At 40.3% G+C, this 16,215-nt stretch overlaps 1 protein-coding gene across 4 annotated transcripts in view; it reads right to left on the bottom strand.

Annotated features, from left to right (window-relative positions):
• The window catches only part of prrc2b (proline-rich coiled-coil 2B), a 39,384-nt gene extending 30,637 nt beyond the window's left edge, over window positions 1-8,747 (bottom strand). For 3 of the 4 annotated variants that reach the window (XM_042715822.1, XM_042715827.1, XM_042715842.1), the window contains exons 1-2: window positions 8,569-8,747; window positions 2,381-2,559 (exon numbers count right to left, since the gene is read on the bottom strand). In XM_042715822.1, coding sequence (XP_042571756.1) covers window positions 2,381-2,495 — 115 coding nt within the window. In that variant the 5' untranslated portion in view covers window positions 2,496-2,559; window positions 8,569-8,747. The remainder of the gene's footprint in view (window positions 1-2,380; window positions 2,560-8,568) is intronic. The other variant, XM_042715834.1, reaches the window with a different exon arrangement.
• Window positions 8,748-16,215: the final 7,468 nt, after the last annotated feature.

The raw sequence follows: 16,215 nt of genomic DNA, 5'->3' as shown, positions 1-16,215 counted from the left end.
TTCTTTTTTTACTGACATTGTGTTTTGTCACAGAAATTTTTCAATTTTATGATTTAATATATATTAATCAAAACCGGAGGTAATTAAATGAATGCATAAGACTTCAACAATTAGATCTTTTACAAATGTAATTTTTTCATTTTTTAGCAACATGCACAAAATTTCATTTCAGCTTTACATAGCAGTCCTTCTGCATCAATTACATAAACATTTGAATATGGATGTGAATTAATGATGGATGTGTACTCTCTCTTTTCTAGCATTTTAAATACAGTTGCTCCTTTACACTTAAGGAAGATAAAAGGAGTGCATCTGGAGGAAAACAAAACTAGAGGTATTTCGTATTGCTTGGCGGGAAAGTAACCTATCCTACAGAAAAGCATTAAAAACTACTAGATCTGATTACTTTTCGTCTCTTTCAGAAGAGAACAAACATAACCCCATGTATTTATTCAATACGGTGTCTAAATGAACGAAAAATAAAGCGTCAACAAGTGTTGAAATTTCCTAACAGCACAGCAGTACTGACTTTATGAACTACTTTACTTCTAAGATCGATACTATTAGAGATAAAATTGCAACCATGCAGCCGTCAGCTACAGTATCACATCAGACAGTGCACTATAGATCCCCTGAGGAACAGTTCCACTCATTCTCTACTATAGGAGAGGAAGAATTGTTTAAACTTGTTAAATCATCTAAAGCAACAACATGTATGTTAGACCCTATTCCATCTAAGCTCCTAAAAGAGGTGCTTCCAGAAGTCATAGATCCTCTTAACTATAATTAATTTGTCATTTTCATTAGGATGTGTCCCCAAAACCTTCAAACTGGCTGTTAATAAGCCTCTCATTAAAATATCACAACTAGACCCCAAAGAACTAGTTAATTACAGACCGATCTCGAATCTCCCTTTTCTGTCCAAGATACTAGAAAAGGTAGTATCCTCACAATTATATTGATTCTTACAGAAAAATGGTATCTGTGAGGATTTCCAGTAAGGATTTAGACCGTATCATAGTACTGAGACTGCTCTCCTTAGAGTTACAAATGGCCTGCTCCTATCATCTGATTGTGGTTGTATCTCTCTATTAGTGCTATTGGATCTTAGCGCTGCGTTCGACACTATTCACCACAACATTCTTTTGCATAGACTAGAACACTTTGTTGGCATTAATGGAAGTGGATTAGCATGGTTTAAATCATACTTATATGACCACCTCAATTCGTAGCAATGAATGAAGAAGTATCATATCGATCACAAGTGCAGTATGGAGTACCTCAAGGCTCAGTACTAGGGCCATTACACTTCACAACAAACAACATACCACCCTTAGAAAACATCATCAAGAACCACGTTATCATCCACCACTATTATGATGACAACAATCACCACAATACTTCTTTGCCCCCCGAAATAAACAAACCAATTTGAAAAACTAAAGGAATGCATAGTCGATATAAAAAACTGGATGACGAGTAATTTCTTACTGCTAAATTCTGAAAAAACAGAGGTGTTAATTATAGTACATAAAAACTCTGCATGTAATAACCTGGAATGCTGTCTAAGACTTGATGGCTGCTCTGTCAATTCTCCGTCATCAGTTAGGAACCTAGGTGTGCTATTTGATAGCAATCTTTCCTTAGGAAGCCACGTTTCTAGCATTTGTAAAACTGCATTTTTCCATCTCAAAAATATATCTAAATTACGACCTATGCTCTAGGGATGTGCATTTTAAGCAAAAGTAATATTCGATAATCGCTGGGTATTATTCGATTAGTAGTCGAAAATCGCACCCCTCCCGCGCATGCACCCACCCACGCACACATAAACACACACCCATAAAAAGAGAGAGAGGGAGAGAGACTATTCAGGCTTTCAATCTGTATGATAACAAACTGTTTAATTCATTAGAGAATAGTCTATCCTAACCCAAGCCAATTGATGGTTGTATGATTGCTGAAACATTAATATGACATAACCGAATGACGGCACTTATTAACATAACAGTCCGTCGATTATCAACTGCTCACAAGGCTGTAGGAGCCTAGGACATTTCTATTTTAAAAATGAGCATGAACATTAATAGCATTTTTAAAAAGTTTACAGATTAATTAAGATTAGAACAGATTAATTCAGCCATGAATATTAGGCTTAAAACACAGATTGCACAGATACTATATAAACAGAACTGAGCTGCATGATGACATCATTGAATTCAATGACGAACTGCCTTTAACTGTCATTTTGCATTATTGACACACTGTTTTCCTAATTAATGTTGTTCAGTTGTTTTGACACAATCTGTTTTGTTTAAAGTGCTATATAAATAAAGGTGATTTGACTTGACTTAATGAATATTGATTGCTTTAGTCTCACCTGTGGTTTTCTGAGTTTCTATTGACTTCCCTTTGTACTTGTCAAATAGGCTGAGCGATGAATACTTGCTTTTCCCATCCTTGGACTTGGTTATTTGCCCCAAACGATCTGACATTGCGATGTAATGTCATCGAGTATGGAAATTTTTCTTTGCACCTCTTCCTCAGTACCGTCTGCTTCTGTGAAGAAACACACACATTGACACAACGGTTAGCAGAATAACCTACGTCTCTCCAACACATCCTCTGAACTGTGATGAACAATCATTTCAAAGTCACAGGAATGTCATCTTTCCATCCGGACACAAAAGGATTCGGCTCAGACACATTTCAAATCTGGTCAACAACTTGGACAAAATGGCTCAGATTAGGGCTGAACAATTAATTGCATTTGCGATAATATCGCAATATGAAAAAACGCGATTTTTCAATCGCAGAGGCCGCAATTACACATAGTCACGTGACACACGAGAGTAAAGAGGTGTGTTCGACTGGACTTGAAGATCGATTGGTGTATGACATCAAAGTACAGTGAGAGAAAGTATAAGGAGACGTCCGCTCTCTTATAGCTCTCACAGTACTTTAATGACACGCACCGATCGGTCTAATCAGCGCTGCTTCAAGTCGAACACATCTAAGCAGTCTTCAGAGGAAGCATCAAGTCAGCATGCTACAGTGTTGCCAAGACCACAGTTTGGGGAACCCCTCCATAAAACGTGTATTTTACCGCCTGGAATACCGGTGGACCCCCTCGAAACACGATTGGGCTAGTTTTGAGCAGCAATTGGGTGGGTTTTGTTGTGAAAACTTGGCAACTGGCACGCTACATGCGGAAAAGTTTGAAAGCGTATATGAACGTACTTCAAAGTGGCAAATTGAAATTACTCAAGCAGTAACAGTGTTACGGTGCATTTCATTACTGAAGACTTTGACTTTAAAATAATATATTGGTAATATATTATTTATTTAAAGTCTTTCTAAAGCAGTGGTTCTCAAAGTGTGGGGCACACGAGTATTGCAGGGGGCATGTGGGCCGTCAGCAGAAAATTAAAATCAATAAAACAGTAAACAGCCAAAGGACTTAACTTAGAATGGGAGATGGATCAGTTTGTGAAAGGAAAGGGAAAAACCATGGATGATGTCCCACAGACCCAGGCAGATGCTGGTCATTCAAAAGCTAAATGCAAAAAATATGACGAGGCATATCTTGCTCTCTGCTTCACTCACTGTGTCTATACCAGATGCTGCAGTTGTCGCATCACGCCGCAACAACTCTACTGTACACAACAAAGCGACCATTGCAAATCATTTTAACTTTGTGTCAGTACGTCATAAATAGAACTAGGCATCAGTTTAATGCCGGGTTTTGTCGAGTTGCGTCGCTCTGCCGCATCCAGTATAGACAGCGTCACTGATTTTGCTGCTCACGTCCGGTGTAGACACGGTGTTTAATGTCATTGGTGAGGAGGAAAGCCTGTGTGTGTCCTATTTCTTAGCTGACAGCATGAAACTCTCAATAAATAAATAAATAACAGAAAATAATAATAACAGTTATTCTCTCTGTGCTATTTTTCAATGTTTCAAGTGATGCAGGTTTTTTTTCCCTGTAGGTTTAAAAAAAAAAAAAAAAAAAAAAAAAAAAAAAAAACCCAACCGTCATTTAGATTTTTTATAGTAAAAAAAAACACAAAAAAAATTACATTTAGTTCAGTAAAAGAACAGACACTACAATTCAAAACTGAATGCGGCTGCTCCATGCAGCGGGCTGACTGACAGTCACATCACAGATTAGATTTCATTTATCCAGTGAGGGACAGTGAGTCGAGCTGACTGACAAGAAGAGGGAAGTGAGACAGACAAGAGGATGGTGGATGATTTAGTTTTGAAACAAAATGCAAAAGCAATATTTTTGTTTGGTAATATTTTGAATTTTGAAAAGCCTGTTGACTTTTGCCATTTATCTAAGCTGATTTTGGAAGTTTTTTTTAAACATTTGTTTCTTATTTAATTGGTTCCACATTTGCTGATTTTTACTTTATTTAAACTTTGTGTAATTTATTTATTTTATTTTACACCAAGGTGTATGCCATGCCGTGCCTCCAAGCTTTCTTATTTGTTTTGCTAATAAACATTCTATGTTTCTTACATTTATGTTACATATTCAACCACTGGCTAGAATATTTCTTAGATTACTCGCCACATTGATATATACACACACACACATATATACACTCAACGGCCACTATATTAGGTACACCTATTAAATTGCTTGGTAACACAAATTAGGGCTGGACAATATATCGAACGATATGATCATGCGCATCTCGTCAATAAAGCCAATCCATGATTAGCGGTAAATCCCCATCACCTGCTTTCAAATGGAGCTGCAGTTAATACACAGAGCCGTAGTTCACTGACAAGCTACGCTATATCGAGTTCATTATCAAAGGCGATTCATCTTCAATAATGAACTCGATTAGCGTAGCTTGTCCGTAAACTACGGCTCTGGTGTATTAACTGCAGCTCCATTTGAAAGCAGGTGATGGGGATTTACCACTAATCATGGAACCGGCTTTACTGACGAGAAGCGCATGGTCATATCGTTCGATATATTGTTTTAAGTTATTAGGTACACCTATTAAATTGCTTGGTAACACAAATTGCTAAGCAGCCAATCACATGGCAGCAACTCAATGCATTTACGCATCTAGATGTGCTGAAGTTCAAACCGAGCATCAGAATGGGGAAGGAAGGGGATTTAAGTGACATTGAACGTGGAATGGTTGTTGGTGCCAGACGGGCTGGTCTGAGTGTTTCAAAACTGCTGATCTACTGGGATATTCACGCACAACCATCTCTAGGGTTTACAGAGAAAATATCCAGTGAGCAGCAGTTGTGTGGACGAAAATGCCTTGTTGATGTCAGAGGTCAGAGGAGAATGGGCAGACTGGTTAGAGATGATAGAAAGGCAACAGTAACTCAAATAGTGTCAGAATTTGGCGTAAAGAACATGAAAGCATGGATCCATCCTGCCTTGTCTCAATAGTTCAGGCTGGTGGTGATGTAATGGTGTGGGAATATTATATTAGCACACTTTGGGCCCCTTAGTACCAATTGAGCAAATTTTAAACACTACAGCCTACCTGAGTATTGTTGCTGACCATGTCCATCCCTTTATGACTACAGTGTACCCATCATCTGATGGCTACTTCCAGCAGGATAATGCACCATGTCACAAAGCTCAAATCATCTCAGACTGGTTTCTTGAAATGACTTTACTCAAATGGCCTCCACAGTCACCAAATCTCAATCCTATAGAGCAGCTTTGGGATGTGGTGGAAGGGAGATTCACATCATCAATGTGCAGCCGACAAATCTGCAGCAACTGCGTGATGCTATCATGTTACTATGGACCAAAATCTCTTAGGAATGTTTCCAAAACCTTGTTGAATCTATGCCACGAAGAATTAAGGCAGTTCTGAAAGCAAAAATGGGTCCAACCTGGTATTAGCAATGTGTACATAAAGTGGTACACAAAGTACATACTACTCTGTGTCTCCTCATATCACCGTTTGCTGTGTACGCTCTTTTGTGTCATCCTCGCCACAAGGATGCGCTGTTTTATTTAAAATAAAAGCTAAATACATGTAGAAACAGCACATCCTTGTGTAGCAGATGACACAGACGAGCATAAAGTGATATGAAGAGACACAGAGGAGACTTCTGACAAAGGAATTATTGAATAAAGTCGTTATTTTTGTTTTCTTCGCTTACAAAAAGCATTCCCGTTGCTTCATATAACCCAGATTGCACGTCTGATGGCAGATGGAGTATTCTGACAACAACTTTCATACCTTTTATGGACCTTGACACAGCTATTTACTTGGCAGTCAATGGGACAGTCTCAGACCTCCAGGTTTTCATCCAAAATATCTTAAATTGTGCTCCGAAGATGAACGGAGCTTTTACGGGTTTCGAACAACAAGGGGGTAAGTGATTAATGACAAAAATTTCATTTTGGGGTGGAGTATCCCTTTAAGTTTACAATGACTTTATGAACTTTATAAAGCCTTTATGTTTTGGTTACATTGAGGAACAGAGATTTTTCATTTGTGTTCCTCAAAAGAAAGTAAGTCAAACTGATTTGTAACAGCATGAGGGCTGAGTAAATGAATTTTACATTCTGAAGAAGCGTCAAAGACAGCAGTGTAGATTCACTCTTAGAGTTTTTTAGAGAATATTATGTTAGTTATACACCCCAAAGAAAGATAACACAGAAGATGACAAACAGAAGTTCACTGTCAATTATTTTGAGTGATTAACAGAGGATGATGCTTTGAACACACAGACAAAAATTATTTATAAATCAGGAACCAGTAATAGTCCACCCAAAAAATGTAAGAATAGTTCACCCTAAAAATATGCCCACCCTCAACACAGTCAATATGTAGATAAGTTTGTTTCTTCATCATATTTTGAGAAATGTAGCATTCCATCACTTGCTCACCAATGAACCCTCTGCAGTGAATGGGTGCCGTCAGAATGAGAGTCCAAACAGCTGATAAACATCACAACAATCCACAAGTAATCCACACCACTCCAGTCCAGTCCATCAATGAACATCTTGTGAAGCCAAAAGCTACATGTTTGTAAGAAACAGATTAATTATTAAGATGTTTTTAACTTCAAATCAATGCTTCCGATGCCAAAATACCAATCTGCAATCCATAATAATGCTTTATCCAGTGTAAAAAGTAATCTCCTGTTGTCCTCTCACATCAAAATCTACCCATATATTTATTTAAAGCTGTTTTTGCTTCTAAACTGTGCAAAAATCTTTCCTGATTCAGACTAGATGACTTTTTCATGGAGGAAGCATTATTATGTATTACATAGCTGTATTTTAGCTGGAAACAGCCGTTTGAAGGTGAAAACATCTTGGATTTTTTTTTTTTTTTTTTTTTTTTACAAACAGTGTTTGGCTTCACAAGATGTTAACTGATGGACTGGACTGGTGTGGATTATTGTGATGTTTTTATCAGCTGTTTGGACTCCACTGGTGAACAAATTATGTAAAATAACATTTCTCCAAATCTGTTGAAGAAACAAACTCATCTTTATATTGGATGGCCTGAGGGTGAAGACATTTTCTGATTCAGATTTTCATTTTGGGGGCACCTATACCTTTAATAAAAATGTTTTTTTTTTTTTTTTTTTTACAGTGTCTGTAACAAGTTACATGTTTTAATAAAAGTAAATGATGCATAAATCACATGCAATTAACAGTAAGTGCATGTTGTTAATATTACTCGGTACTTGTTTGTAAATTTGTAACAAGGACACTTTAAAATAATGTGTAACATTTAGTTATTAACGTATCAACAACTTACACAGCTTTACATTTCCACAATGATGCACTGCTCACACACTTATAGAGAACCATCATCATCAGAGCCACACTGAGAAACACTCACACATTAACAGTAAGATCTTAAACGTGATTATTAGAACACGAATGTGATTTATTAGAGTAACGTAATATGAAAAATATAGATGCCAGGCCAAATGAGGCTATCAAATCTGTCAACGATAACTGGTTGAAGAGAGTCTTTAATATAAAACCTGGTTTTACTGATAAGGTAAAAACGTTATATTTCTAACATGAAATATCTTAATTCAAAGAGGAGCTCGTATGCGAATATAGTCTGTGAACGTACAGTTAGCATGAGATGTAAACAGAAGCGCTTCAGCCTGATTATTGAAGAAACCGCTCATTTCATAAACATGAGATCAACACGACCACACACTAGAGGCTGTAAATATGAGCACGACCGCTGATTAATATCCACATTGTATATATTGTACGACATTTTCACAGATATTTCTCTGGGTGCTTCAGCGACGCTACTGACGTTAGCCTCGAGCCGCTTCTGCTGTATAAACTCCACCAGAACCGAGAAACCAGCTTCAACCCGAGACAGAACAAGCAGCAGTGCGGCTGTTTAATTAACATCGGCTGGCATAATGAGCGAATCAATGCGTTAATGAGGGGTTTGTGTGGACTTGTTGATGTGTGAGGTGATTAAAAATGGCTGCTGCCCAGAACAAAGCGACACAAACACTGAGACATCCTGCGACAAACCGGCCCCAAACCCGCGAACGGCCGCACACAGCGCGCTAATAACTCACCGATTGAACGTATGACCGCTGCTTCAGATCACATATATCGATATAATTCCACCGGATAGAGAAACTCGGCAGGATGGATGGAGATTTCTCTCTGTTTTTCTCTGTTCGCTTGTTGACAATTTCCCGGCCTGAGAATGAAGCTGCTGCTGCTGCCGCCCAGAGCGGATATGACGTCACTGGCGTGCTATAGCGCCACCCGCAGGTCCACGCATTGGACAGAGACGCACAGATTCAGCTGCGGAATAATTTTAACACAGAGGCATCATACAAACTGCATGTTTTCTTAATACTGCATGCCGTTATGATCATTTTCTGTTTTTGTTTTGTTAAAGTTGTTCATTATGCCCTTATTTGTCATTTTTCCAGCATCTTCTGCATATGTGAATCTATATTTAAGAGTTTGGGCTCAATCTTTGACCACTGAGGATGGCTGATGGACTCAAGCACAACTATTATATGAAAACATTTGCTGATGCCAGGGGTGTAAACCTTTTGAACTGGGTGAACAGGGTAAATTATACTTATTTTGTCTTCTGTGAAACATTTAAGAATTCTGTGTAGCTTGTTAAAGGCAGTACTAAATGAAAAAAAAAAAAAGATCTTTGAAGAAAATAAGAAAAATGTAAACATCTTCATTTAGGGTGAGACCGGGAATGGTTGTAACAATTTTTGTTTGAGCCTCAGTAACTCAGTGGCTGTTTGTGCTAGATGTCTCAAATTTTGATACATGGTAGCCACACATCTCTACTATAATTAGAGCTCACTTGGTTGTGTACGGTACAGTCACAGACCGTGTCCGTTAATGTCAAATACAAAGAGTTCTGTTGTTACAATCTTCCCCACTACTGGGGTGAGTCATAACACTAGCTGGAGATAGATGTAACAATATATAATGAGAGGTAATTTGCTGAAATAACACCCACACCATCCAATTGTTGCATAAACATCATTGAAGAACAAAGAAAAAACAGTTTTGAACAACGTGAACCATTTAAAAAAAAAACAAAAAAAACATTGCATTTACTAGAACTTTAGAAATTGCCGCATGTTAATGTGAGTGTGCGTGTAAGTGTACTGTTGTCATGTGTTGTGCTATTTAAATCGCACAAAGGAGAATTATCCAAAAAAAAAGGGATACTCCACCCCAAAATGAAAATTTTGTCATTAATCACTTACCCTCATGTCGTTCCAAACCCGTAAAAGCTTTGTTTGTCTTCAGAACACAATTTAAGATATTTTGGATGAAAACCAGGAGGCTTTTGACTGTACCATAGACTGCCAAGCAAAATACACTGTCAAGGTCCAGAAAAGTATGAAAAGCATCATCAGAATAGTCCATCTGCCATCAGTGATTCAACCGTAATGTTATGAAGATGACGACAATACTTTTTGTACGCGAATAAAACAAAAATAATGACTTTATTCAACAATTTGTCTCCTCTGTGTCACTCCACATCAGCATAGCGCCATTTTGGAGAATCTAAACAGTACTTAAACTCTTCTGTCTCAGCCGCGCTGCACTGATGCGCTGTTTTCTTTTAAATCAAAGAGTAAATATGCGTAGAAAATGTATCCTTGTGGAACTCAGAAGAATTGTGTATTACCTCCCCAAACCAGTCAATTAAATCCACATCAAAGATGGCAATCAGTTCCTCTAAATAGTTTCCAGTTGCAGCTTACCCTCAGCAGCTGAAGTGTGTGTGGGTCGATCTCCACTAATACTCCCTTGTGGATGGGGGCTGGCTTGAATGGGGGTGGGGCTGGTGATGTCCTCCACTCGGCCGACAGTTAATGGCGAATTGTTGTTTATCAGTTTCCACTCCACGAAAGCAGTGAAGTCCTCTCTGGGACTGTTTGCTGGGTGATGTGCCTTAGACTGCTCGCTGAAGCTGGTGTGGCAAAAGACACAAAGCGAGCAGTCAGGAAAGTGTATAAGGCACGCCAGTTCTAATAAGTCCTTCGTCTGGTCCTCCAGCGAACGGTCCTTCTGCTCCAGGCAGAGCAGCTGAACGCCGAACAGTTCCATGGGGAGATAAACATAAAAGAAAGAAAGCACCGCTAAAGAGCACTACCCAAAAAATTAAACTGATTTAAAATGCACAACAGAGTATTATCCAAAAATGGTCATTTAATTATAAATCCACAAGGAATACACACAGGAGAATCGCAGGAGCAAACGTAGCACAGACAATGGTAAAGCAAAATGCCCAGCAATGACTGAACAGAACGGAGTATAAATAAGGAGACTAATAAATGAGTGACAACTGCACATCATAAGAAACCGTAGAAAAAAATAGGACTGATCAGAAACTAGGGCAATGGAACTAAACAAGGGCAGAAGAACAGGAACAGAGAGAAACACAACCAAAAGTCCATAACTGTGATAACTGTATTCCTGTCACATAAGGGTTCAGTTACCAGCTATGTTTCCATGATCCACCTATTCTGATGTGAATTTTGAGATATATCATAAAAACACTGGATGGAAACATCAAGATGTGCATAAATTCTTAGAATGTGCACAAAAAACTTGTGTTCAATTGAGGCAGATTGTTTTTTATCTAGTAGGAAGGCATGTGCATAAACCTTGATATGCAACAAAAAAAAACTCATGTGACTTTGCCTCAACAGAGGATGTGATCGATAATTGGACTCATAGGGGTTGGTTGTAACATTGTTAATAAACTGGTACAACTATCCCCAAACCAAACAGCCATAACATAGCAAACTGTCTTAGTATATGGGTTTGAAGTTAACATAAATACATCAAATTAAAAAAACATCAAATTAAAGTAGAGAAACAGCTACTTCAGGTCATGTAAGTTAAATAATTGTATCCACTACTCTATGGTTCCTATGCAAAAAAACAAAAAAAAAACAAAAGACAATATTGCTTAAAAATTTTACTTTCTTAGCTGAAAATAATTTTTTTGGTCAAAAAATCTACAAATTTGCTTACAGTCACATGCCATTTTTCCTGTGAGCTCAAAAAGAAGATGGTAGTGTACGATTTTGATGACGTTACCACAGCTCTTTTCTGACCTGTCAAACTTGCAGTGTTACATCTAACCCAGTGTTACATTGCTACCTGCACTCCCACTACTTATTTTGTTAAAATTATTAAACATTTTGCAGATTCTTTATGTAAGTGTATGCTTAAACTTATCTTTGTGTCGGTTTTTCACTTTAGCTCAAAATTTGAGCTAAAAAAATTATTAAATAGGGATGCCAAACTTATAATATTAATTATTTGCATTAATATTGCAATATTTCATTGTTTTCTAGACTGTCTCAAGTTGGAAAACATGAGATAAATTGCAAATATTTTATTCTACATGACAGCCCTGGTTTCATCCCTGCTTCTTGATTATATTGTTATATAATTAAATGAATTACCTCTAAATGTGATTTGATAAGACAGTTTACAAACTCAAAGGAAATTAAATTTTTAGATTATTACAGTTACTAATTCTACTATAATGTTACTGTATCTATTATTATTGTTATTAAGTCTGAGGAAATAATGTACTGAAAGGCTAGAGGAAAGCAGGTAACCATGTTCATTAAATTCATTGAGAATACAACATCCCTCTTCTCAAACAAAATTATCTCATTACAAAAGAAACAACAACCCTATTGCTGAATTGCAACAATTAGTTGTAGGTACACAATCATGTATAAGAAAAATACTGTCTGATTGTTTGGCCTAAAATGTCTAATTATATATTATCAGCCAAGCTATTGTGTTTTTCATCGGCTTTGGCCAATATGATCGTTACATTCCTTAGAATGTTTGGTGAGTATAATTTGAGTGCAGACACATTGGACATTTTGTACCGAGTGTATTTGTGTGTATACTTGTTTCGGAGTGAACAGAGAAAACACGTGGACCCATATGCAAGGCTTTTATTCAGAGACGTGGTCACGAAACAGGCTAGAGTCATACAACAACACAGGTATAACACAGGCAAGACAAAAAAGTAATCCGGAGACAAGCGTGATCAGTCGACGGTGAATGTAATCCTGAGAGCGAAGCAAACAGGGAATCCACAAACAGGAAATAGTCCAGGCGAGATGCAAACACAGTCTGAAACAGCAAGGCAAAGGGTAAATCCAAGACAGGCTATAAACTTTAGGGCAGGCAGAGATCAGACAAGACGAGATAAAAGGCAAGGATCAAGACACGGGAAAACAGACTACGAACAAGGCTAAGCTAGACTCAGGAACAAGGAATGGCTCTGTAAAGTAGCCATTCCTAGATGGTAGTAGTCACTAGATGGGCAATAAATGCTAAACAGTACTCAGCGATTCTGAAAAGGATCTGAGTGGGTGTTATATAGTGTGTGTAATTGGCGAGCATATGATTAGTGAAATGGCACATGGGAAATGTAGTCCAAGGTAACGTGAAAAAGTCTTTATAGTGTGAGAGTCATTATAATGGAAGGGGGACCTCTGGTGGCAATCAGACGGAAGGCCACAGACTCGATTCATGACAGAGCCCCAAGGAGCAGCTTCCAGTCTCTCTAAACACTATATAATCCAGGAGGGTGGTGGAGCGGAGGCGGAACCCGGGAAGGGATGGAGGGCCAAGTTCATGTGGAGATATAGGGCCCTGGGACTGAGGCAGGACTGGCGAAGCAGGGAGCCGGGACAGAACCGGCAGAACAGGTGGAACTGAGGACCACCCGTAGCAGAAGACAGAGTCTGAAGATCCCCATGACAGAGCAAAAACACCATGGTGGAGCAGAAGACCACCACGCTGAGAGAGCAGACGTAGCAGAAGACCACCATGGTGGAGCAGAAGACCACCACGCTGAGCAGATGGAGCAGAAGACCTCCACGGTGGAGAAGACGGAGCAGAAGACCACCACGGCGGAGCAGAAGACCACCATGCTGGAGCAGATGGAGCAGAAGACCACCACAGTGGAGCAGACAGAGCAGAAGACCACCACGGGCAGAGCAGATGGAGCAGAAGACCTCCACGGTGGAGCAGACGGAGCAGAAGACCACCACGGTGGAGCAGACAGAGCATAAGGCCACCACGATGGACCATAAGCCCACTACAGTGGAGCAGACAGAGCAGAAGACCTCCACGGGCAGAGCAGATGGAGCAGAAGACCTCCACGGTGGAGCAGACGGAGCAGAAGACCACCACGGTGGAGCAGACAGAGCAGAAGGCCACCACGATGAACCATAAGCCCACTACAGTGGAGCAGACAGAGCAGAAGACCACCACGGTGGAGCAGACGGAGCAGAAAACCCCCATGGCAGAGCAGACGGAGCCGAAAACCTCAACAGCAGAGCAGAACACCACCATGGCAGAGTAGACAGAGCAGAAGACCAACACAGCAGAGCAGAAAACCACCATGGCGGAGCAGATGGAGCAGAAGACCACAGCGGCAGGGCAGACGAGACGGATGACCACAAAAGCGGGACTGAAAACAACCACGGTGGACCAGTGTCCCATGGCAGTGACTGGTTCCTAGGAAAACTGAGACAAAAGAGACAGACATATACAGCCTCAAGGACCAAGGTAGGGAACACAAAAAGTTCATCAATAGTTTCCCTGTTGACAACTGAGAGGGCAGACATTTCATTAACAACTGACTGTAACTGGGCAGACAGACGGTTCCAAATCAGGATCATTGATTGAAACTGGACAGACAGGCAGTTCATACTTACAGTAAATGCATTGGCTGGAACAGGACTGGCAGATCAAAATCAAGGGCATTGACAGAGGCTTGAGTAGATAGTTCAGTGACAGAAACTGGCAAGACAGACAGTTCAAAATTCAGACTCATTGAGGGAAACTCGACTGGCAGGTAGTTCACAAACAGATTTGTAGGGTGATATGGGATAGACTGGCAGTTCAAAATTGGATGTATTAACTAGAGCTTGTAAACTGGTAAATTTCAGTGACTGAAACTGGACAGACAGACAACTCACACTTAGACTCAAAGATTAAATCAGGGCCGACAGATCAACCAGACCAAATTCAGACTCAACAGCAGCATTTAGACAGACAGACAGCTCAGGTTTCGATTCCTTGACAGAAATAGATTCATCGACTGATTCTGGATGGACTGAAAGTTCATAACCAGACTCATTAGCAGCACTTAGACAGACAGACAGTTCACAATCAGCCTCCATGGCTGGTTCAGGGCAGGACAAATGTTCATAATCTGCCTCCATAGCCGTGACAGGATAGACTGAGGGTTCAGAGACGGCCTTCTTAGTCATGACAGGCCAGGCAGAGAGTTTACAAACGGCCTCCATAGCTGTAACAGGACAGACTGAGGTTTCAGAAATGGCCTCCATAGCCATGACAGGACTGACAGAGGGTTCACAGACGGTCTATTTGGCCGTGAAAGGACTGACAGGGAGTTCACAGACGGCCTCCATAGCCATGACAGGAGTGACAGGGAGTTCACAGATGGCCTCTTTAGCCATGACAGGACTGACAGGGAGTTCACATACGGCCTCCAAAGCCATGATAGGACTGACAGGGAGTTCACAGACGGCCTCTTTAGCCGGGAGAAGAGAGGACGAGCGTTCTTAATTGGGAGCCACTACCATGAAAAGAGCTGAAGTGAACGACACCACCTCAGGAGGTTCTACAGCCTCAGCCACCACCTCTGGAGCACCTGGAGTGGGCACCGCCACCTCAGAAGGTTCTGCAGCCTCAGCCGCCACCTAGTGTATGTGTAGTGTATGCAGCCCAAACACACCATAAGGCAATCCCCCATATGGGAAATGCTGCAGACAGGGGAATCAGTTCAAGAACTGGAGGGCTCAAGTGAGTAGGTTTGGGGATAACAGCTGCGAGTGCAGACACCAGCGGTGTATCCCTTACAATGAAAACCAGACTGGGATACCGAAGGACTGACATTAAAGATCTGGGTGCAACAGACAGGACGTGGCTAGCCTCTGGATGAACAACTGAGACGTGACTTGACACTTGAAAGATCAGCTGAAGCGTGACAAGACTTTGGGAGATCAGCTTAGACGTGACGAGACTCTGGAAGATCAGCTGAGACGTGATGAGACTCTGGAAGATCAGCTGAGACATGACGAGACTCTGGACAAACAACTGAGATGTGACTTGACTCATGAAGAGCAGCTAAGATGTGACTTGTCTCATGAAGATCAGTCGTGACTTGACTTGACTCATGACGATCAACTGATACTTGACTTGACTCATGAAGATCAGCTGTGACTTGATTTGACTCATGACAATCAACTGAGACTTGACTTGACTCATGAAGATCAGTTGTGACTTGACTTGACTCATGAAGAACGGCTGTGACTTCACATGATTCATGAAGATCAGCTGTGACTTGACTTGACTCATGAAGAACAGCTGTGACTTGACTTAACTCATGAAGATCAACGGTGACTTGACTTGCCTCGTGAAGATCAGCTGTGACTTGACTTGACTCATGAAGATCAGCTTGACTTGACTCATGACGATCAGCTGTGACTTGACTCAGAAATGGCGGCAGTGAAATGACGGGATGTTGTTGTCGCAGCCATTTTGCAAACTGGCTTCTCTGTCGCTACCATTATGCGAGAGCGCTCCGGTGCAGCCACCATTTCACGAGTGGGTTGAATCACCGGAATAGCAATCATTATTCTTGAATGTCCCGG

The sequence above is a fragment of the Cyprinus carpio genome, chromosome A3 (genome assembly GCF_018340385.1).
Source record: "Cyprinus carpio isolate SPL01 chromosome A3, ASM1834038v1, whole genome shotgun sequence".
Classification (NCBI taxonomy): Eukaryota; Metazoa; Chordata; class Actinopteri; order Cypriniformes; family Cyprinidae; genus Cyprinus; species Cyprinus carpio.
The sequence above is the reverse complement of the archived record's forward strand: the minus strand, read 5'-3'. Positions and strand labels throughout refer to the sequence as shown.